The sequence below is a fragment of the Podarcis muralis genome, chromosome 4 (genome assembly GCF_964188315.1).
Source record: "Podarcis muralis chromosome 4, rPodMur119.hap1.1, whole genome shotgun sequence".
Lineage (NCBI taxonomy): Eukaryota > Metazoa > Chordata > Lepidosauria > Squamata > Lacertidae > Podarcis > Podarcis muralis.
Window position 1 is genome coordinate 59,032,360 of NC_135658.1, and position 22,052 is coordinate 59,054,411.

The 22,052-nt window shown below is 39.6% G+C and overlaps 1 protein-coding gene across 1 annotated transcript in view; it reads right to left on the reverse strand.

Annotated features, from left to right (window-relative positions):
* USP9X (ubiquitin specific peptidase 9 X-linked) overlaps positions 1 to 22,052 on the reverse strand; it is a 72,537-nt gene that overhangs the window by 24,972 nt on the left and 25,513 nt on the right. Inside the window, exons 3-22 of the mRNA XM_028727362.2 lie at positions 21,501 to 21,646; positions 21,287 to 21,366; positions 19,897 to 20,009; positions 19,430 to 19,648; positions 17,886 to 18,001; positions 16,322 to 16,573; positions 16,100 to 16,238; positions 14,680 to 14,832; positions 13,454 to 13,558; positions 11,960 to 12,166; positions 10,529 to 10,665; positions 9,564 to 9,697; positions 8,970 to 9,057; positions 6,321 to 6,663; positions 2,989 to 3,084; positions 2,390 to 2,601; positions 1,590 to 1,830; positions 1,211 to 1,360; positions 989 to 1,109; positions 391 to 521 (exon numbers count right to left, since the gene is read on the reverse strand). Coding sequence (XP_028583195.1) covers positions 391 to 521; positions 989 to 1,109; positions 1,211 to 1,360; positions 1,590 to 1,830; positions 2,390 to 2,601; positions 2,989 to 3,084; positions 6,321 to 6,663; positions 8,970 to 9,057; positions 9,564 to 9,697; positions 10,529 to 10,665; positions 11,960 to 12,166; positions 13,454 to 13,558; positions 14,680 to 14,832; positions 16,100 to 16,238; positions 16,322 to 16,573; positions 17,886 to 18,001; positions 19,430 to 19,648; positions 19,897 to 20,009; positions 21,287 to 21,366; positions 21,501 to 21,646 — 3,183 coding nt within the window. The remainder of the gene's footprint in view (positions 1 to 390; positions 522 to 988; positions 1,110 to 1,210; positions 1,361 to 1,589; positions 1,831 to 2,389; positions 2,602 to 2,988; positions 3,085 to 6,320; positions 6,664 to 8,969; positions 9,058 to 9,563; positions 9,698 to 10,528; positions 10,666 to 11,959; positions 12,167 to 13,453; positions 13,559 to 14,679; positions 14,833 to 16,099; positions 16,239 to 16,321; positions 16,574 to 17,885; positions 18,002 to 19,429; positions 19,649 to 19,896; positions 20,010 to 21,286; positions 21,367 to 21,500; positions 21,647 to 22,052) is intronic.

A 22,052-nucleotide genomic window follows, 5' to 3' on the forward strand; every position in this document is an offset into this window, starting at 1 on the left:
CTTTTCATTTTGTGATGAAGCTCTTTTCTCCGTGAGCAACCTTCCCCACAACCCAGTCCTATGGGAAGGCCTTGCAGTACAGTCATACTTCGTGTTGCGTTATGTTCATGTTGTGTCTTTTCGGCTTGAGAACGCGGCAAACCCAGAAGTGTATACATCCAGGTTTCGCCGCATGTGCATGCGCAGAAATGCTCTATTGCGCTCTGCGCAGAAGCGCCGCTCTAATTGCGGACTTTTCGGGGTGCAAATGGCACCCCTGAACGGATCGTGTCCGCAACTAGAGGTAGCACTGTACTCTGCAATTTGGGTGTGATCCCTGAATTCAGTGTAAAAATAATACTAGAAGGAAAATTTCAAGTATCAAAATATTAAAAATGAGATATTACAAACCTCTGTAAGATATAGCACTTGTGATGCAGAAGGGCCGAAGAAAAGAGAATCAAGGGATGGACTAAGGCTGCTGTCTCCGAGTTTTGCATGGTCTAAACAAATAGCTCTTAGTTTTTCTACAGTAGTGTTATCTGGAATAAAAGCACAATTTAAAGATGTTTCTTCCCACAGAGAATACAATATAGATTTCTGAAGCACTTTTGGAAAGTGTAATACATTGAAACTGCAAAGGAATAGATAGCACTGAAGAAAATGGAGAATTTTTGTCTTTTTTTCTTTGAAAATCACATTTTGCTTCAGTCCCAAGACAAATGCTGCAAACTGGAGAGATGGCATGCACTAGAAATTTTCCATGACCACCTCTTTCAGCACAACCAGTTTGAGGAAAAGCAGCTTGATACTCGCTTTTGAACTTTCTGGACTAGAAAGGGCAACAGTGTGTGTGCACTGCTTTTAAACACACACACAGATGAATCCCCACACTGATTATGAACATGGAGAGTTAAACATGCAGTTTGATTGTTTTGTACAGGTAGCTTCTAAGATGCTCTACATTTCACTTTCTATAAATAGAAAATACACTGAAAATAAATCTTACCTGGTGGCATCAATTTCATAAGGATCCGTGCACCATCTCTAAGAGGTGGCATATTTAGGCTACAGCCTAGGTCTGCAACTTGCCAAAGAAACGAGATATATCTAGGATGCAGTGACATGATCTAAAATAAAAGTAAAAACCTGTCATGAGATACCAGCTCCTAATATCAGATAATAAATTTCAGTCTATAATTTTGAGTGTGTGTGTCTGTTCTTTACTTACAACTCCAGGCAAGCAACTTTCAACTTCTGGGTTTGGACCATCACTATAGTGATTGCCATGGTTGCCTGGAGAACCAGTTGAGGAATCAGATGAGCTATCAGGGCTTGAAGGCATATTGGAACTTATCTGTGTAAGCTTGGCTGTAATTAGCTGGGGGGTGGGGAGTAATAGAAAGTGATAAAATGGAGAGATTGTACAAAATTGTTAAAACGGTTACTTTCTAATAGCAAACTTGACTGAATATATCAAACTGTTAATACTATAGCTACTCACAAAACACGCCATTATTTCAAATTATATTTATGCATTCATTTAACTTTCAACAGAGAACTTTCAAAAATAAGTAAGCTGATCAATATATGATATTTACAGTACTTACTGTTTTATCTTTGAGATTTAATTGTCCAATTAATTTTCTATCATCTGCCGGATCTACTAGCTCGCCTCCAATAAATAACTCTACTTTTGTATGTGCACTGTTGGCTTTAATACGATTGAGAATGCAACGTCTAACTGAACCAATCGTGTCATTTGTATGGGACCAAACATCCAAGTCTTCCACTTGCCGGCCTTGATTTGGAAAACGAACTACCAGAGAGATGTGTTTACCACGAAAAGCTCTGAGAACAAAGATAAAGATAATACCACTTAAAACAATCAAAAATCTTTAAAAGCATTTACTACTGCCAGGGAGAATTATAGAACTAAATTTATATTGGGGCAATGCCTTTAATAGGCCAGCCAAAATGTCACATTAGAACAATACCTAATAATTGTCCCAATAGCGGTATTTTGCTGACATAGTTGACTTTACTCGTTAAGATTTATTTTATTTTCAAAAGAGTACAACACTCCAATAAAACTGGAATTCAGAAAATTTTGCTTACTTTTTAATAATTCTTCTACTTGTTTGCTAGACTAAAGGGGAATAAATCTGAAAAGGTTATCTACAGCATATAATGAATGGATTATCTTTTGCCTTTATGTATGTGGCAAGGAAATCAGAAATATAAAATTTATGATTCTACAAATATACTGTACTAATATATTACACAGGCTATGTTATTTAAAAGTTTTTACACAATATGAGATGCATAGCAGAATCCTAACACCACAATTACTCGGAAAATTACTTAATATTGCATCCTAATTTACCAGAGTTTTGAAATTTCCACAAACCTTGACATTGGTAGAATTGTTCGTTCTTCGTGGTAATCACTGTCACATTCATTTATATATTCTCTTAAAACGGTCAACACTCGCACCATTCTTATCGCTTCTTGCCTTGCGCAATTAATACTGTCTTTATCGCCATCCAAAACACACAAAGTATCATAGGATGCTTTCAAACGATCAAAGCAGGACTGAATGAAGTCTTCATGGATTACTACCTACAGAAATGCCAAGAGATAGCCATATCTCAACAAAACAATATAAAAGGTCACAAGAGAGACAAATTAATGCTACATCTGTAATTTGCATGGATGACACTCCTGAACAGAAGATTCCAGCAACACTAGTATTTTTAACAGGCTTCAGTGTGCCAACAGAATTTTTAGAATGATGAAAATACATGGCAATTAACAACTTAAAAGCCACTAGTTAGTATGAATTCCTATCTGAATGAAGAGCCAGCTAAAGAAGAAATGTATGTTCTCAAAGATTTACTTTTGTAAAATAGTCCTCAAGCAAAGCATACTAAGGAAGGAGACTTTCATCAATGAAAATGGTAGATGCTACCTATTTTTTAAAAACAACAGTATTTTTCATAATTTTACCTGATTTACTTGCAATCTCGGACCAAGATTGGTATAGATTTCCTTTAGTAGATCTATTGCTCGACTGGCAATGTCATCACTTCCTTGAATTACAACCTAAGACAGAAATATAAAGCATATACCACTTTAACTTAAGCATTATGGCCTATGAGAATAAAATCTCCAAGTGCAATCTTGACAAAAATATGTATATAAAATCTACTGCAAATGGTCTTATGACCCATTCTTGGCTTCGATACAACACACAGTAATATTATTTCATTTATGAACTATTTTCCATGAGGCATCCCAAAGTGATTTACAATTTTTTAAAAAGTCATTAGATTCATCTAACATATGACAACATCATACACACATAAAATAAATTTTCCCACCCTAGCCCATGAGATGAAGTTAAAGCAATACATCAGAAATAATGTCCAAAGAACATAATAAGTCCTATCCCAGACAACCATTTACATAGAAAGCAATATACAATTTATGCTAATCAAAAAGTTTTATAATGTGAAGGGAATCCGATGTTTTCAGTTTTAGCCACATATAATAACAAAGCTGTACCAATCAGTTGCAAAATAGTTTTATGGTTCAAACCTTGGGCCAATTTTATTTTATTAGTCTATTTTCCCCCAAATGCTATTTGCCATACATTATTGTACCAGTCTGTCAAAGAAATGCCCTCCGAGTTCTTCCAGTATCTCATTACAAGCCTGGCCAATAGTAAAAAATAACTTATCGGGGGTTTTAACTGTAAATTAGTGTTGCCTCCCATTAAAAGATTGAGCAGTGCCAGCTCTGAACATTTAGAGGTTTACTTGACCAGCAATTGTGATTTAAAATAGAACATATATAAAAACAAAACTGTATATATACAAACAAATGTAAATGACAACTATAAATAACAAACTTAAAACAGTAGCACCTACATAAAATCAATTCAAATACAAATACCAATTGGAATAAAGATTTTAGAAGGTTTGTAGAAAAAAAGGAATGTATTTGGAAGGTGCTGAAATGATAACGGAGAATGTGCCTATTTGATATGCAATGTGAAGGTTTTCAAAGTGTAGGTGGCCCAATTTTTACATTGTGTGGAACAGACCTCCTGGCAGGATGCTCTCTCCTGCAGAATGGGTATGTAGGAGATGAGGTGATCTTTTAGATACCCTGGTCCATAGTGTATATGGGCTTTGTACACCAATACCAGCACCTGGAACCTAGTCTGGTAGCTTACTGGCAGCCTGTGCAATTCTTTCAGCAGTGGTGTCATATAACCACCACAGTCCAACCGCTGCATAGCTGCAGTTACTGGGTCAGTCTCAAGGGCAGCCCCAAATAGAATACATTGCAGTAATCCAATCTGGAGGTTACCAACGTATGGATGACAGTGGTTGGGCTGCAATGATCCAGAAACAGATGCAGCTATCTTTCCAACTGAAGCTGGTGTACTGCACTCCTAGCTCCCGAGGTCACCTAGACTTCTAGTGACAGAGATGGGTCCAGCAGCATCCCCACACTAAGAACCTGCTCCTTCAGGAGGATACAACCCATCCAAAGCAGGCAATTGACCAATTATCCAGACTAGGAAATTGCTCATTCACAGCACCTCTGTATCGCCAGGATTCAGAGCCATAAACGCACCACCAAGCGCAGGCGTCCAGGGCTTGTAAGGCTTCTTCCAATTCCAATTTTACAGAGAAATTCAGCTGGATGTTACAGAGAAATTGAGCTGGGTATCATCAATGTTTTCTGGACACCTCCTCTGGAACTATATTAACAGTGATACCAAGTTCTGCACAAATATGAGCAACCATACCCTGCAAGTGCCTTGCAGCATTGTCAAAGCACATCTCCAAGAACTGTACCTTAGGACTAGATTTCAATAGCCCATTCACCCCTCAAGATGGCTACTTGAGGATGCAATAGTGGCACAGAAGCAAGCTTTCTTAGCTTCCATCACCAGCATACAGTAGGTATTATTATGTGCTTTCACCTGTGCTCAGTCATTTTTCATTTATAAAACTCGCTATATTCCCTGGAGTTCCCTTGAAAGCCAGGGCACCATTGGGATCTATAGCACCAAAGGACACATAGAAGTGTTTGTGTCAATGACACTTTCCATTGTGAGACCAGGGACTTGGCAGGAGCACTAGATAATGCCATATGGAAAATCCCCCAAGTCCAGGGGCAAAGCTGCTGATTAAGTACTCCACTCCTGCAGGCTAAAGGCAAATGGTTGCTCCATAACAGGGTAATGCAAACAAACCCCTACCCCGCCCTACAATACCAATCCATCTACTAGTCATCCTTTTGTAAATAAAAGATCAAGGCTATGTCCTGTTATTTGTCAGGTCAATTCTGTACTGAGGCAGCCCCTTGGTTGCCGTGGCAGCCATAATGTCCCAAGTCAGCATGGATTTTGAAATCACCAAGTCTGGGAATTTTCCAACCCTACACCCAAGACTACTTCTGCCAGTTTGGGTAGTGAGACAGCTGGACTAATTGAACAGAGGAAGAAAATGAGAGCAAACTACATAATTGGCAGCTTTCCTGACACTGATTGCCATTCCTACAGAGAGAGCACTCCTTTTACAGTGTGATAGCAACGAACTACCAAAGCCACAGTTGCAACCTGATACTCCACATATAAAATGATGACTTCAGGAAGCATTGTGTAGCTGCATGGACATAGCAGACTTCTGCAGCAGCACTAGAAAGAATAAATATCTGTGGCAACCTCATATCCAACATCAAGTGAGTTTTTCACCAAGCCATGTGCCAATTTTGCACTTTGTACAAATCACAGCGTATCAAAATAGGCAATGCGTAGCTGAAGTACACAGTAGAACTCACATGTAATAACAGTTGCAGAACTTTTATTTTAATGGCCTAACCATACAAACCAACTTTTTTGTCAAATTACTATAAACTCCAACTTGAGTGGGGACGCGGGTGGTGCTGTGGGTAAAACCTCAGCACCTAGGGCTTGCCGATCGCATGGTCAGCAGTTCGAATCCCCGCGGCGGGGTGAGCTCCCGTCTTTTGGTCCCAGCCCTGCTCACCTAGCAGTTCGAAAGTACCCTTAAGTGCAAGTAGATAAACAGGTACCGCTTTATAGCGGGAAGGTAAACGGCGTTTCCATGTGCTGCGCTGGTGCCGGCTCGCCAGAGCAGCTTCGTCACGCTGGCCACGTGACCCGGAAGTGTCTCCGGACAGCGCTGGCCCCCGGCCTCTTAAGTGAGATGGGCGCACAACCATAGAGTCGGACACGACTGGCCCGTACGGGCAGGGGTACCTTTACAACTTGAGTAAGTTAGGTGTACTTTTACACTTACCCTCCAAAGGTAATCTAATCCTATTAACTCCAAGTCATCCATCATATAGGCTCGTCTCTTTGCAACTAGCTTCCCTTCTCGACAGTTCACAGCTTTGAAGAAACGTTCAAAACATTTCATTCCATTTTCTGTTAAGAGTGAAGGGTCCAACTGAAGAACATTGTTTTCAAAGAAGTCTTTATTTATGTCAGGGTCTAAATCCGGTTCATCTCCCATGAGTTTAGAATACCATTTAAAACAGGCTTCACGATCACACAGGTAGACTGCATTTTCAGCTAAACACTTCCATATTTGTTTTGCCTGAGGAGCACAGAGCCATAGTTGACCATCCTTCAGTAAAAATCTAGCATGAAACAGAGAGAAACAAGAAGTCATTAAAATTAGAAATATCGCTCTAATTCTATGAATTAACACTTGAAACTCAGTAGCTGATGCTGTTTTCAACTGTTCTCCAATGTATTCATACATTCTGGAATATTCCTCAATCACAGAAAAGAGAACAATCTACCGTATTTTTCGCTCTATAGGACGCACTTCCCCCCTCAAAAAATGAAGGGGAAATGTGTGTGCGTCCTTTGGAGCGAATGCAGGCTTCAGGAAGCTATCCGCAAGCCTTCGGAGTGCTGCGGGAATGCCCGCGGGCTCCAAAAGCTTGCGGATAGCAGCCTGCAGCCCGAAGCCTGTGGAGCGCAGCGCTGCGCACCCCAGGCTTCGGGCACCTATCTGCAAGCCTTCGAAGCCCGGCGGGAGTTCCTGCCGGGCTCCGAAGGCTTGCAGATAGCAGCCTGCAGCCTGAAGCCCAGGGAGCGCAGTGCCAACTCCCACTGCGCTCCCCGGGCTTCAGGCAGCTATCCGCAAACCTTTGGAGCGCTCCCCCAGCCTGCAAGCTCCGGGAGCGGTGGCAAGACTGCGCAACCTTGCCTCTGCTCCTGGACCTGTTCTGGGGGCTGGGGTCGGGGGAAGCTCGGGCTTCCCCAGCCCCATGGCTAAAAACGAAGCCACACGCAGCATCTCCCGGCTGGAGAGGTTGTGTGTAGCTAAAGAGGAAGCCAAGACAGCCAGCGGGATGGGGAAAAAATTCTTTATCCCCCCCCCCCAAAAAAACCTAGGTGCGCCCTATGGTCCGGTGTGCCCTATGGAGCAAAAAATACGGTATCCAGATTAAATAATATGCATATTATAAACTTGACATTTCACACAACTACTCTGTACACAAATGTCAGTCACATACTGACATGTGTAAGCAGGTAAAAGATGTTAGAATCCCAACTATAAAAGAAAATTTGAGTTAAGCAAACAGATTGCCTTTGTATCATGCCAAGCAGCCTAGATAAATAGGTATTATGTACTTTTTTGGACTAGTTGGCAGGTTCAATTTCATTGAACATCCTTCAGTCCTACAAAAAAATCCCAGCTATTGATTTCCCGTAGATGCATCTGTCTCAGTACTATAAGCAGAAAAATGCTTCAATAACTATCCAAAGCAGAATAGAGCAGTAAAGAAAATTGTGTACAAATTGCATAGAGAAAATTGTGTGAATTTCACACAGAGCCTAACTACTGTGTCCAAAGAACAATTCTTCTATCCAGTGGTCACACATGGATAAATAAAGGTATCCTTCCCCCATTCATCCCAGCTGATACGTTTCACACCTAGAAGAAACATGAGTAGTATCAGCCATAATCAGAACGTTTACCATTCCTCTCATGGTGTTATCTACTGCGAATATTTAGGGGGGAAATGCTTTGTTATGCTTTTGATTACAACTGTATCTTCTTCAGAAGTGTTAAATAAAACATCCACCATCATAGTTAAGAATACGTGTGCTCTGATCTTAGTAGATTATTCTGGGCTTATCTCACCTAATATTCAAGGCTTTTTTCTTTTAGCCAAGTGGTGTGTGTGTGTGTGTGTGTGTGTGTGTGTGTGTGTGTAAGCAGTAAGCATAGGGATGTCAGAGTAAACTTAAGTGAGGAACCTTGTCTGTGGAATGGCCACTTGGCTAGAAATATTCATTCTCTATATTTTCAAACCGTAAGAACATTAGAACTTGTACATGAGTCAACTCTTTCCTTGACCGAGGTACTGCATGCCTCTTTCTAATCCCTTGTATATGGAAAGGTTTCTAGTGTTATCACATATCATTGCTGTCCTACCATCAGAAAACCTGCTCCTTTAAACATGTTTTGATGAAACAAGGTATATGTCTGCATCAGCTGTATCAGACTAAAAAGTGTACCCAGTACACTCTCTGCCCCTATTCTTTTGGGGACAGCAGAGCAAATAAGCAGTAACTCAACTAGTTAGAATAAAGGTCATCAGTGCTTGCACTAGGAGCAATAGAGAGCTGGTATGTGGATAAATGAAAGCAGCCAGTGAGTCTTCATCTGTGACATGGGAATGAGACAAATAAAGGGATTGTGTATTCTAGCTGGTAGACCTGGAACTAAAGAGCATGCAAGAGGAACTTGTTTCTAGCCATGTGCCTTACTGCGACCTTGTCTAGAAATAGATTCAGTCACAAGACAAATATCATTTTGTAGATCAGCTGTTCTCAACAGCAAAAAGGGGCATTCATTTTTTGCTTTTTGAACAGCATAGATTGCTACTTTTACACCCAATGTAAAGCAAGTATCACTAAAACCAACCGTAGGAAGTTCAGACGTTCTTGGACTTCTTGCACATGACTGTATCTACTCCCAGGTCTTACAGTTTGTGGATCGTATTCTCCATGCTCTGAAAATTTAATACAAGATATTATAATGCATTTTTTTTAATCCAACAGCAAAACCTTTTCAATTTTTCTCTAAAGGCCGTCCCATTATGTCCAAGAAAGTGCTTAGGATTGCATACATTTTTAAGTTTAACAAAATTACTTTGGAAAATTATCAGAAACTACCCAATATTAGATACCATATTTGAAGCAAATGTTGAAATTAACTTTTCCTGAAGTAGTTAAGCAAAATGTGGGAGATATAAATTTCAATCACAGCACATTTTATAGCTATTGTAAAAATACACAAATGTACACAAAATTGGCAGCCTTGCCAATAAAATTATTCTGCCCCTCCCCACCTCCATCAACGAATTATTTGCTTAAATATGTACAGTTGGGTCTGGAAAAATACCTAAAGTAGAATCTAGGCGGAAGGTGACTTTCCCACTTCCTTCAGCATATAAAGAGGAAATAAATAGCAATATATCTCATAATGTAGTTCTAGACAAAATTAAATTTAACTCACCTTTAGCATACTGTCTCATGCTTTCCATATACGCTGAAAGATTTTCTGCAACTAAAGTTACTAGAGCATGATTGTGCTGAAGTTGATTGATTAAGTCATGGCGATAAAACACATGGGGGCTTCGCTGAGTTTGACTGCAGTTTAAACACACACCAAAGTGTTACAAGTCCTGTTACTGAGAGTTTCAAACAATCCATTCCAAATGGCTGCCATATTGCAAAACTATGCACACTCCCTCCCAAAGCTCCTAATCCCCTTAGATATGAGAGGGGTTCGGGGACTTGAGCAGACCAATTAGTTCTCCCCAGTTCTGTCTCTTTTATTTTCAATGAATGCATTAAAATTCTGTATCTCAACTTCTCTCAACCATAGCATTGACATACTCATGCAGACTGCCAAGCTTCTGGTTGCCCTTTAAGTCTTTATTTCCCCTACCCCAAGACAAGAGCTTCCCACAGAAAACACTGAAAAAAATCCAGTGTTTTAGTATAATTGTGATTGGGCAACAGTGCCCTCACCCCAAGGTAACAGCAAAGACATGAGTTCTTGTCTTCAGCATTCAGTGTGAAACAAGTTCCATCTTCAGACAATGGAGTGAGTTACTCCCAATTTTCTGGCTTCTATAGGCTTCAGCTTTACAAATGCCATAAGTCAATTTACGGTAATTGAAAGGAATGACCAGTAAGAACCAGGGGGAAATAATCTGATCGTCAGGCAGGAGAGAGAAAATTGAGGAGACTGTGTTTGCCTCCCAGAGTTCTTTGCTCTCCTGCCTCCGTCACGTGATTAGAAAAGTTACCCAACCCATCCATCTGGGTCATCAGCAACCATCTCAAATGGAATTGCATCCATTATGTATTAACATTTCCCATTATATTTCAGCAATACTAATGGATTATGTGAACTGTGTACCCTTTTCTAGCCCAACACATTAAAGAAATGAAAAGTTTATATTAAAGTCTCACCTCAAGTTTTGTGGTGCTTCACCAAACAAACTACAAATTTCCCTAATTTGTTTCAATGCAGGAATGACCCATTTATCATTTGTGCGAAGCTCTTCTATAAAACGATCTATCCATTGTATTTTTTGTGTATCTCGATCCTTAAAAAACAAATATGTTTATTTTAGCTTGCAACAATTAAGTAATTTTAAAGTGGTTTATCCATTTCTGGCTCCCTGTTTTAAATACTTTGGAACTGAATCATTAGGTTAGAAAACAGCCTACTAGAGAAGTTAACCAACAAACTCAAAATAGCACAGGCAGAAGCACAGGTAGAAGCACCCTCAGCCCAATATGGGTCTCCTTCATCACATACACAGCACAACAGGACAATGACCAACCCTCCCCTGCAACATCTAATATCATTTCATAGAATCATAGAATCATAGAATCATAGAGTTGGAAGAGACCACAAGGGCCATCGAGTCCAACCCCCTGCCAAGCAGGAAACACCATCAGAGCACTCCTGACATATGGTTGTCAAGCCTCTGCTTAAAGACCTCCAAAGAAGGAGACTCCACCACACTCCTTGGCAGCAAATTCCACTGACGAACAGCTCTTACTGTCAGGAAGTTCTTCCTAATGTTTAGGTGGAATCTTCTTTCTTGTAGTTTGGATCCATTGCTCCGTGTCCGCTTCTCTGGAGCAGCAGAAAACAGCCTTTCTCCCTCCTCCATGTGACATCCCTTTATATATTTGAACATGGCTATCATATCACCCCTCAACCTCCTCTTCTCCAGGCTAAACATGCCCAGCTCCCTTTGGTGTCTGCTGCCCTGGTATCCCTTTGGTGTCTGCTGCCCTGGTATCCTTTTGAGAGTAGGGCTGGGTACAAATTCAATACATAAATAATATGGACACCATGGCAAGCTCTCGTTAACACTAATCAAAAGGGAGGAAGACAAAGTGAAGCTGAAAGGGAGGGAGAACATATGCCAGCCCATAGCTTGCTCATAATCCTCTAAGCCATGGTTAGGAGTAGCATCTGAAACGAGCTTTTTGATATCTACCCTGTTCCTTTATTTTTGTGAAAATAATACAACAGTCTTAATGCCACTATAGTATCAAATCCCAGTGTTAATACCAATGGGACTATGGATTATTGGACATACATGAATTAACCTTGTGTTCACAAGTTCCCTTCATCACATGCTCTAATTTCAATAAGTTCCATCACCAAAAACAATTTCTTGTTACATCTGAACTGCCAAACTATGATTTTCATAACCCCTCTAAACCAGGGATGCAATTCTAGTCTGAAAGAATTCAACAGCAATGTCACCATTTCATATTTAACAGCAAACTAGTTGCTGTTAAGGAGAGAGAAAGGTAGGAACACACAAGCATAATGTCAGCCAACCCAAAGACAATGACTACCAAACAGAATATATTTACCTGAGAACAACTATAATCTAAGATTTTAATGTGGGCACTGAGAGCCTGGTCCATGATATCAACTGGAACATCATCACTATGTGCTAAATTCCATAGAAGGTTCAGTACTTTGTGCGCCATCACACCATCTTTATCATCTTCTGCAAGACGACGAATTAACTCAAGTAGCTTTTCACGCTGCTTTTTGCTTGCATTTGTCCAACTTGCCTAGAAAATAAAGGGACACCACCAGAATATTTTAATGTGGCCTGAAAATCAAAGGTATGTGAATTGAAATACTAAAAGTGTTAAAATTAAGTTATATTGTCATAATGCAAATTAAGATATGATAGTAATTCTACTGTTCTTTCCAGTAACACCAATTAGGATGTCAGCGCTGAGTAGCTTACCAAAAACTGGAAGAACTAAGCTATTTTTAGATCATTTTCAAATACTTCACTTGAATGGAATTGTAATCAGTAATAATATTAATTGTTCAGTGACTGCATTTCACAGTAATAGGAAATAACAGGAAGTCAGACAGAAAGGCCTCTTCTTCTCCCATTCAAAATAAATCCATGGCCCTGCTTCAGCAGAAGAGCAGAAGCCAAGCAAAATTTACTTTGTTACCCAAGATTGTTAAGAATTGCCCTACTGAATCAGGCCAAAGTCCCATCGACACCAGAATCAACTTCTAGGTGGCCAAACAGACTGTGGGAAGTTCACACACAGTAGATGAGCACAATCTGCACTTGTGAATACCAGCAACAGGTATTCAAAAGCGTACTGTCTGCAACCATGGATGCCATACACAGCCTCCATGGCTAGCATCTATTGATGGCCTCATCCTCCATGAATTTGCCTACTCCTCTTTTAAAATCATCCAAATTGGTGGTCATCTCTACACCTTCTAGGAGTGAATTCTGTTGTTTATGCCTTAAGAGAAATAATACTTCATTTTGCCCATCTAGAATCTTCCAACATTAGCTTCACTGGATGGCCCTGGATTCTACTATTATGAGAGGGTGAAAAAGAAGCATTGGTCATGAGTGTGAAGGGGATATATGTGCGCACATAAATCTGCCGTCGTTATAGGACTTCGGCACCACCTGGTGGTTGATGGCGAAACTGCTGCTCAAACAAAGACTTCCTTTGTTGCATTCTCCCACCAGCCCTCAATTTTACGATAAGCCAAAACATCCCAGAGGACTGGACAGAAAATATGGTTTCTTGACCCTCTTCATCCTTTGCAAATTCATCTTCCACCCACTAAAACATGCACACTAAGCACTGAGAGGCTGCTTTTCCACATGACGAAACATAACATTTGCCCCTCCCAATTGGGTGAAGTACAAAAAACTCAGGCCTCTGGAGGAGCCTAGCCTATCCCCAAGTTCAGTGACAGTAAAGCACTGAAGGAAAAGTAAAGTTCTTTCATTACCAAGAACTCCCACTGTTGACCCTGAGGCTGTCCCTTGCTCCCATTAATAACAGCAGATTAATATGTATGCTTACCTTGAAACAATCAAATAGGTGGTCAAGTTGTTCAGGAGAGAAATCCCAGGCCAGTTTTGCAAGGAGGTCATGTACATTCTTCACAATGGCTTCATGTTTTCCTGCCTTGATAAGAAAGAGTTAACACCATTTACTGCTATCTCTACAAAAGACAGGATTGTCTTTATTTTTCTGAGACTTGAATTTCTATTACAGCCATTTCCCCACATGGTATCCTACAAAGTGGAATTGACCTGCACTTACAGTGACCTTAGAACAATTCTTGTAAAACTAGCACTGTTCTCATTTTTCTATGGCAGGTTGGAAAAGATAGATTATATAATACCTCAGACTTTAAACTGCACTTATCTCTTGCTCTCTTGACTTTTTCAATTCCTATTCTTTAAAACCCTTTTGGCTTTTTATTTACAAAATCGATACTCTATATAAAGAGACTAGATGATCAGTTTACAGATCATCATTACATTTCCCAAAGAAAGGTACAGCCAATAGTTGATACTCCTTCATATTTCTAACGCACATTTGCTTTTGAACATTTAAGCTAATAAAAATTGGGGTTTTTAATTTACACTTTAGAATTGCAACTGACTTAGAGCAACAGCAACACTAGGCTTAAATCTTCCTGTTCCAAAACATTAATAGAACTTAACTAGCCAAGTTTGAAAAAGCAGGCAATTAGCACTATGACCGCAATGTCAGCTCGATCTACTAGACCCATTTAACTTAATAATAATAATATTTATATGGCATTCTCAGTGTGCATGGCACTTCACAGAGCAACAAGATGATAAATTCCTGTTCCAAGGAGCTTACCATACACAAAACAGAGAAAGGAAAGGCAGGATAAATAAAAGAATATGCATTTGTTTCAGTTATATGTGTTTATGCCATAGGGAATGGAAACAGGGGTTGATCAAAAGGCAAAACCTACAATGATTAACTTCTTAAATTTGATGACCCAAGAAAAAAAGAGCACACCAATAATTCATCAGGCTTCCTGTGCCACATTTAGCTTCCTTCTTTTGGTAGCACAGCATATGTGAACTAACCAAAAGTTTGTGTCCACCACAGAAGAACATAACATAATAAACTATGGTATTTGCAGACAGACTGACGAATTATACTTTAACATCTGTATCACAAAATATAAGCAACTCCAACTCATGCATGATAAGTAGTTCAAAATAAATTGCTCTCACTCAAGGTGACAGTTGTTTAGTCCCTACCTGTGCAGCCCAAATGTTGTCAAGGTCTTGCAAGGTGAGGGCCTTTTCTTTGATGACAAAACGAAGAATTTTCTCTAATTTTTCTACATACTGAGGTTGATGTAGACTATCCCTTAACACAATCGATAAGATATTATTCTGTTGAATCCACTCCTAAATTTAAGAAGGTAAAGAAAATTTCAGATGACAGCAAGCAGCACATTATAAACACACCCAAAAAATGAAAGTCAAACTTATTTTTGTAACAATATGGAACAGGGGTTTATCTTATTCATAAGCAATGTGAATAAGATAAATGTGGAATACTGACAATTTCACATTTTACACTATTCAGGCGCAATATACAACATAGGCATGTAAGCAGATACCAAAAGTAATGCCAAGAACCAGCTATTTGGCAGAAGCATCAAAAGCCATTTCACAGAAGTGTCAAAAGGGAGATGCCTGTTACACCAGGGGTGGCTAACCAATGGCCCTCCAGATGTTGAACTACAATTCCCATCAACCCTTGGCCATGCTGGCGCCAGTTGATGGGAGTTAGAGTACACCTGGTTACCTATCTGAGTTAAACAACAGGCAAAGAGAGCAACTCCCAGAAGGGCTGATAGTACAACTCACAATATCTGTTCATTTTCTCATTTTCCCAGTGCTTCCCTTCCATTTCTGCACCTTGTCCTAACCATTTCCAGCCGCTATAACATGATGTTGGGGGACCACAACTCTCAACCACTCCTGATCATTGGTCATACTGGCTGGGGGCTGATGGGACGTGGGAGTCCAAGAACATCTGGAAGGCCACAAATTCCCTACCCCAAACTCATAATGTTGCAGTATTAAAATTAAAACTTCCACTATCAACCCCACTAAATTTGAGCACAGAGTAGAAAGTACACAGGGCATGCTGAGAGAAGTCTGAACTCCACTGAGCTATTTATGACATGGCTTTTTCAGTAGTTGCCCTAAGGATGTGGAATCCTTCACTTTTTCACACTTGTGGTGTTCCAGATGCTGTTGGATAATAGGTCCCATAATCCTTGACCATTTCCCATGCTGGCTGAGGAAAGTTGAAGTCCAACTATATTTGAAGGGCCACAGGTTCCCCACCCTTGGTTTATATACCTTGCTGGAAATGGTTTTGTTACACAAAGTCTTTGGTTCTTGAATTTTTACCATATACTGAGCTTTTTAGTGGGTCGTTTTGAGTTTGGTTTTATCAAATAGTGCATGGTTGTATTTTGATTGTTTGTTACATACATTTTAATGTCTTATTGTTTTTAATCTCATAAGCTACTTTGTGTCCATAGACAACAAAACAAGGTAAAATAATAAAATCAAAACCAAAGTTAAGGAAAACATCTCCTGGAAAGAAAGGCAGACAATTGCTTTGAACGGATACAATGATATAATTCAAATAACTTACTGCCATTCTTTCTGCTGTAAGCCATTCCTCCTCTTCGGGATTGCCATGCCGATGAGTGTAATATGACACACTAGATATCACCTTGTTAACTTCATTTAGTGCATTCATTTTTCCATTAAACGATGAAATTTGCAACAACCTGTGGAGAAATGTATGTATAAGAGAAGCAGAATCGGATACCAAACATAGAAAACACTGTAGTCATAAAATAAAAGGCCTTACCTAAGTATCATTTTTAATCTAAATATTTCTAGGTTTTTTACAGTTTCCTCTTGCCCTGGAACTCTTGAGGCTAAGTTCTTTAGAGATTTGATTATCATTGACAAAGCATCATTTTTTGCTTCATTCTTGGCTTCTTTTTTCAGTTCATCATCAGTTAAGTTTTCTAAAAACTGTGGAACCATTTCTATAATTGGAAGGAAGTATTTCTTCACTGTATGCAGTGTTAGAAACTCATAGCACTGTCCAAATGGTCTGGAGAGAGAAAAAACAGTATAAAAGGCTTAAAGTAGTATTAAGGAGAGAGAAAAAACAGTATAAAAGGCTTAAAGTAGTATTAAGGAGAACCAGTATTTACTAAAAAAAATTACAAACCAGCAAATTAATGATTACCAGCCAAAATATTATCCCTCCCCACATTTTGCCATCCCCTTAGTAGATGATGAATGTTGTCGTTTCCAGGTATTTTTGAGGGGCAATATGTGAATTGGATACCCCAAACCACCACTAACACTGGAGCTCCTCCTGGTGGCCACCATGTCCCCTCTACCCACTGAAGCAATGCTTTATGGCAGGCTGCCTCAAACTCGGCCCTCCAGATGTTTTTGGTCTACATCTCCCATGATCCCTAGCTAGCAGGACCAGTGGTCAGGGATGATGGGAACTGTAGTCTCAAAACATCTGGAGGGCTGAGTTTGAGGAAGCCTACTTTATGGTAACAAAGTGTCAAACTGACAGAGGGTACTGTGAGAAAATTAGTGCCCCTCTCCCCACTTGGACTCCCATTCTGCCCCAGAAGCCCCTGCCAGAATGACATCTCATGACATTGTTCCAAGGGCCTTTGTGAGTGTAAACAGTGGACGTCAATAACTGAAAAAAGATCTTGCTGTGTCTCAACATCATTAATTTCATCCCAGATCTTGACCACTTCCATACTATTCAAGATAAATGTTCTCTACAAAGAGCTGAACTGCTAGCAAAATGGCTCTGGCTGAGTTTGTGTGTATCTCTCTTCCAAGAGCACTGGGGGTAAGGTTCCTAAGGTCCTTATACATACAATTCTGCAAAATACACAGACGCAACTCCCTACTATATATGTAATATCCTCTTGGCCCAACTCATTACAATCCAGATGTGCCAAATTTTTCACACAAGAAACAATAAAGGGGGTAGAAAGTTCAAATGGAGTGGTGGTCCTCCACCAGGAACAGACGTAGCTCACCAAAGTTCCAGCATTCTATTCCAACAGCAAACTGCTACTGGGGAAACTCTGAAACCTCACAACAAACCTTGGCTTTCATCAGTCTCATTGCCGTAATTTCCCATACATTATGGTTCCTAATTAAGGTTACTTGCCCAAAAGCTGAGCTTGCTAGATCAAAGCAAAGAAGAAAAATTAAGGTCTTCTGAAAGTGTGTAAGGTTCAAAGCTAATCTGTATGGTAATTAAGGTAGTTTTATAAATCTTTGCTCCTAGACTGCAAACCCTAAATGACAAAATATCTATTTTTGAACAAATTGGCTCAAGGGATACTGTTATTCAGTTGGTACATAGAAAAAGGACTCACTTGATGAGAGCTGCAATAATCTGAACATTCAATGCTGATCCGCTCATAAAACGATCGTGTAAGATCTGAAACCCATTCAACGTGCCAAACTTGTTGATGAGATCTACTAGCCAACCCTGCAAAACAATTTTTCCTGCTTTACATGTCATTCTACCAACACATATTTACATTGCAAAGAACAAGTCCTACTTTTGCTCACAATTAGAAGTAAATATACTCCTTTAACCATGATTATCCTCTCGTGTACTGTTAATCAAAATATTTTGCAAGTTGTGATAATACCAGCAATTCAGTATTCTACTATTATAAAAGACAGGTATTTCTGAACAAGAGAGCTTTTATGCACAGTAATCTGTTATCTTCTGACAGAAATTAATACAAGATTTCCTTTTAGGTTAGAAACCAGAAGCGAATACAGATTAATGGGGTGTGGGGGACAGTTTTAGTATATGGAGATCATCATAACAGGCCTCAGCCAAAAGGCTATACAGTGGCACCTCTGGTTACGTACTTAATTCGTTCCAGAGGTCCGTTCTTAACCTGAAACTGTTCTTAACCTGAAGCACCACTCTAGCTAATGGGGCCTCCTGCTGCCGCCGCGCTGCTGCTGCGCGATTTCTGTTATCATCCTGAAGCAAGGTTCTTAACCCGAGGTAATATTTCTGGGTTAGAGGAGTCTGTAACCTGAAACGTATGTAACCCAAGGTACCACTGTATTGACCTCCTTTTGAAGTTCCAGTCATGTGAACTGAGACTTCCCAACACCTTGAGGCTCCAAGAGAGTTAGCCTTGAAACTAACATACCAATTTATACACTACAACGAAGTTAGCAACTTTCACAAATTTTAACTCCAACTTTTTTGGCTGTGATTTGATACATTTGCAACTACAGTCGTACCTTGGTTTTCAAACAACTTAGTTGTTGAACATTTTGTCTTGCAAACGCCGCAAACCCAGAAGTGACTGTTCCGATTTGCAAACTATTATTGGAAGCTGAACATCCGATGGGGCTTCCACAGCTTCTGATTGGCTGCAGGAGCTTCCTGCAGTCAATCAGAAGCCGCGCTTTGGTTTTCGAACATTTTGGAAGTCAAACGGACTTTCGGAATGGATTCCGTTCGACTTCCAAGGTACGACTGTATATTAAGGTTAATGATACTTGGTTTACAAATCCTGGTTAAGACAGAAGCATGTTTAGCATTAGCCAAGGTTTCACAGCAGATCTAATAAATAACCATGGTGAAATCTGACAGAAAATAGTGAAGAGAATTCATTTTAAGATGAATATTTAAGATGATACCTAGTTCTGATTTGTGCCTAAGCACAATGCAGGCTATAGCACGTGTTTATGTGTCTACTGCTTTTATGACTTGATTAAGAATGCACTAGGAAACAGGGAGAGTATAGTTTCTGCTTCAGCTGGTTCTTACTTTTCCAACTTAGCAAAAAACTGAAGAGGCAAACCAATACCCTAGAAAACAACTGTCCACAAATGTCTTAAGTGAGAATGATCACTGCTGCTTCAAAATTTCAAATCAACATACCTTTGGTGACCGCGGGTCTGGAGGACGAGCATAAAGTTCATCTTCAGCCAGCTGAACTCCAGCAGGAACAGTTTCAGAGGGACGTGTACCATTGTAAAGATGGAATTTGCAATGAGGATTTAAGGCCATTGCAAGAAGTTCAAGAAGAGGAAACCAATCTTGGGCCAGCTTTGCCACACAGAGTTCAACTAGGCGGTGAGTGTTGTTAATGATACATCTCTATTAAGAAAAAAATACTTTATATAAACTTGCTTGATAGTGAAATTCCTTATCAGAGTAAATAAAATTCTATAAACCCTTGTTGCATGAAATTATTTATTTCAAACCGTACAAATTTAAGCTACCGGAATTATACAGTAAAAGTAACGCAACAGTTTTCACAAGTGTCACAGGTAATTAACCAGTTTTTACCATACTGAAGCTGTTGACATAATGGATACATGAATGGGTAGCTAAAACAAACTTACATGAATCTCAAATTTCCAGCCACTCACTGCCTCATCTGTAAGGATTTTTGTGAAAGAGATTGTTAACCCATCTCGAAAAAATCGTTGACATGCTTCACTTTTAACATCAAGGCCTGTGTAAAAAGAGATTATCAAAGAATTAAGTTACTTGGTGTCATACACTGACTACTAAATTACCAACAGTAAAACATTCGGAAAATGCTTCAAAAGAAAGCTGTTTAATACATTTAATACCTATTATACTTTAACTAAACTGCATAAAACGCGAGTTAAATTTTCTTAACAACACTGCATTGATGCTATATCCATGCAACAGTTTAACTACTGTTGATTATTTTTCTATGCATGTTCCTAGCCTTCAAGGTTGCAGGAAACACTACACTGCAGACATTAAAAGCCCAGAAGCTAGGAAGTCCCTATCAAGAATATTGCAATAGCTAAAAGAAGTAGGGTTATCATTTTTAAGATCCTTATTATTTATTTCCTCACAACCTTGCTTCTGTGCAACTCCCTCTACCAGTCAGCCCCCAGTCAGCCTGCCCTTCTCCAACTTGCAATGGATCTGAAGGCAATTTAGACCTGAAACTGACTCCCAACATTGATTCTATTAGCTGAGCACTTTCTCCTGTGCTAATTCTTTAGAAATGCATCAAATCTTCCATCTGTAGTAACACAAATGATTTAAACTAAAAACTGTAAAAATCCAATTATCTTTTTATAATCTGTACAATTCCTATAAGATGGGTCACTATCATCATCTTCCCAAAGGTAGACAAGAGCAAGCCGCTTGCCCAATACTGCCTACTGAGTTTAAATTTCAACCCATGGACTTTCCAAGTCATAGCTCACTCTCAGCCACTATGTTACAAGACTTCTTCAACTACTGAAATGCTGCTTAGATATACAAATGAAAGTTCTCCACCAAACCAAAAGAAAACATACTTTGAAATTGACCTGTTTACTCATTTAATTGAACACTATGGGCATTCTCCTAGTTGCACGGGGTTTGTGTTCCAGGCCCCTGTGCACATAAGCAAAACTCACGTAAGTGCAGAGAACCTTCTAAAAAGCCTCTAAATGCCCGCTTTTTCCAGCTCTCCAGCTCTCTCTTCCCACAACTCTCTCTTCAACTAGAGTTGAAGTACTAGGGCCAGCTGGAGGATGCACAGAAAAGCAGTGGCTGCTGCACTACTGCACACATCAGCTGCTAAGCCTAGCAGCCTAAAAAAAGCTTTGCTGCGCCTCCAGTCTCTTTGGGGATTCCTCTGTCCCCAATGAAGTCCTCTTCAGGCACCAGGAAGGGTCCCTTGCAAGCCATAAGGACTCTCCAGCTCTCCCATTTCCTGGCTTGAATCTATTTATACCCATTGTTCTTAATTTTTCAACTTACCTTTTTTACTAAGCTCAATAGCAGCTTCTAGAAGAACTTCTAACTCCCCTTTAGGCAATACAGGAACAACCCATCGAGGTCTAAGAAAACATTAGAATATAAAATTTCAATTTGACATGAAATCTAACTTTTCCCTTCAATGTTTTTCATCTGGAAAAGATAAAATAATCTGAGCCACAAATTAACACACAGCCTGAAAAATATATATAAATACCTGTTAATCATGTCATCCAACTTGGCCAGGTCAGTGTGTGGAAATGCAGGCTCCTCATCTTCAAGCTGTGGTGGAGCATCACCCTGACCCTGTTCATCAGGGGGTGTAGCTGGGGAATTCTCATTTGAAGAATCAGGGGAAGAAGTCTGAATTAGAAAATACATAGTTAAGTAAACCACTCAAATACTGAAATTCTTGCAATAACTTTTTAAAATTACGGAGTCATCATACAGTTTAATCAAGTTTTAATGTATCCTTCTAATAACATTCAAAGGGTAGGCCTCTTTCCCCCTAACCTTTCAAGGGTAAATGTATCTCTTTCTTCATCATCTTTATGCTGCACAGGACAGTTATTTCGCGCTTTCATTTTAATCATATTTGTACTATGTGTTTTTAGTTTTCAACATACAATTCTGCAAATTTCCTTTCCCCTATTTACTAAATTTAATAGCTTTTCTAAATCACAACCCCCTCCAAAATCAAAACAGAAGCTTTGATATGGTCCTCCTGCTTCCAGGTCATAATTCTAACTCAGTAGCTGCCATGTGTGGT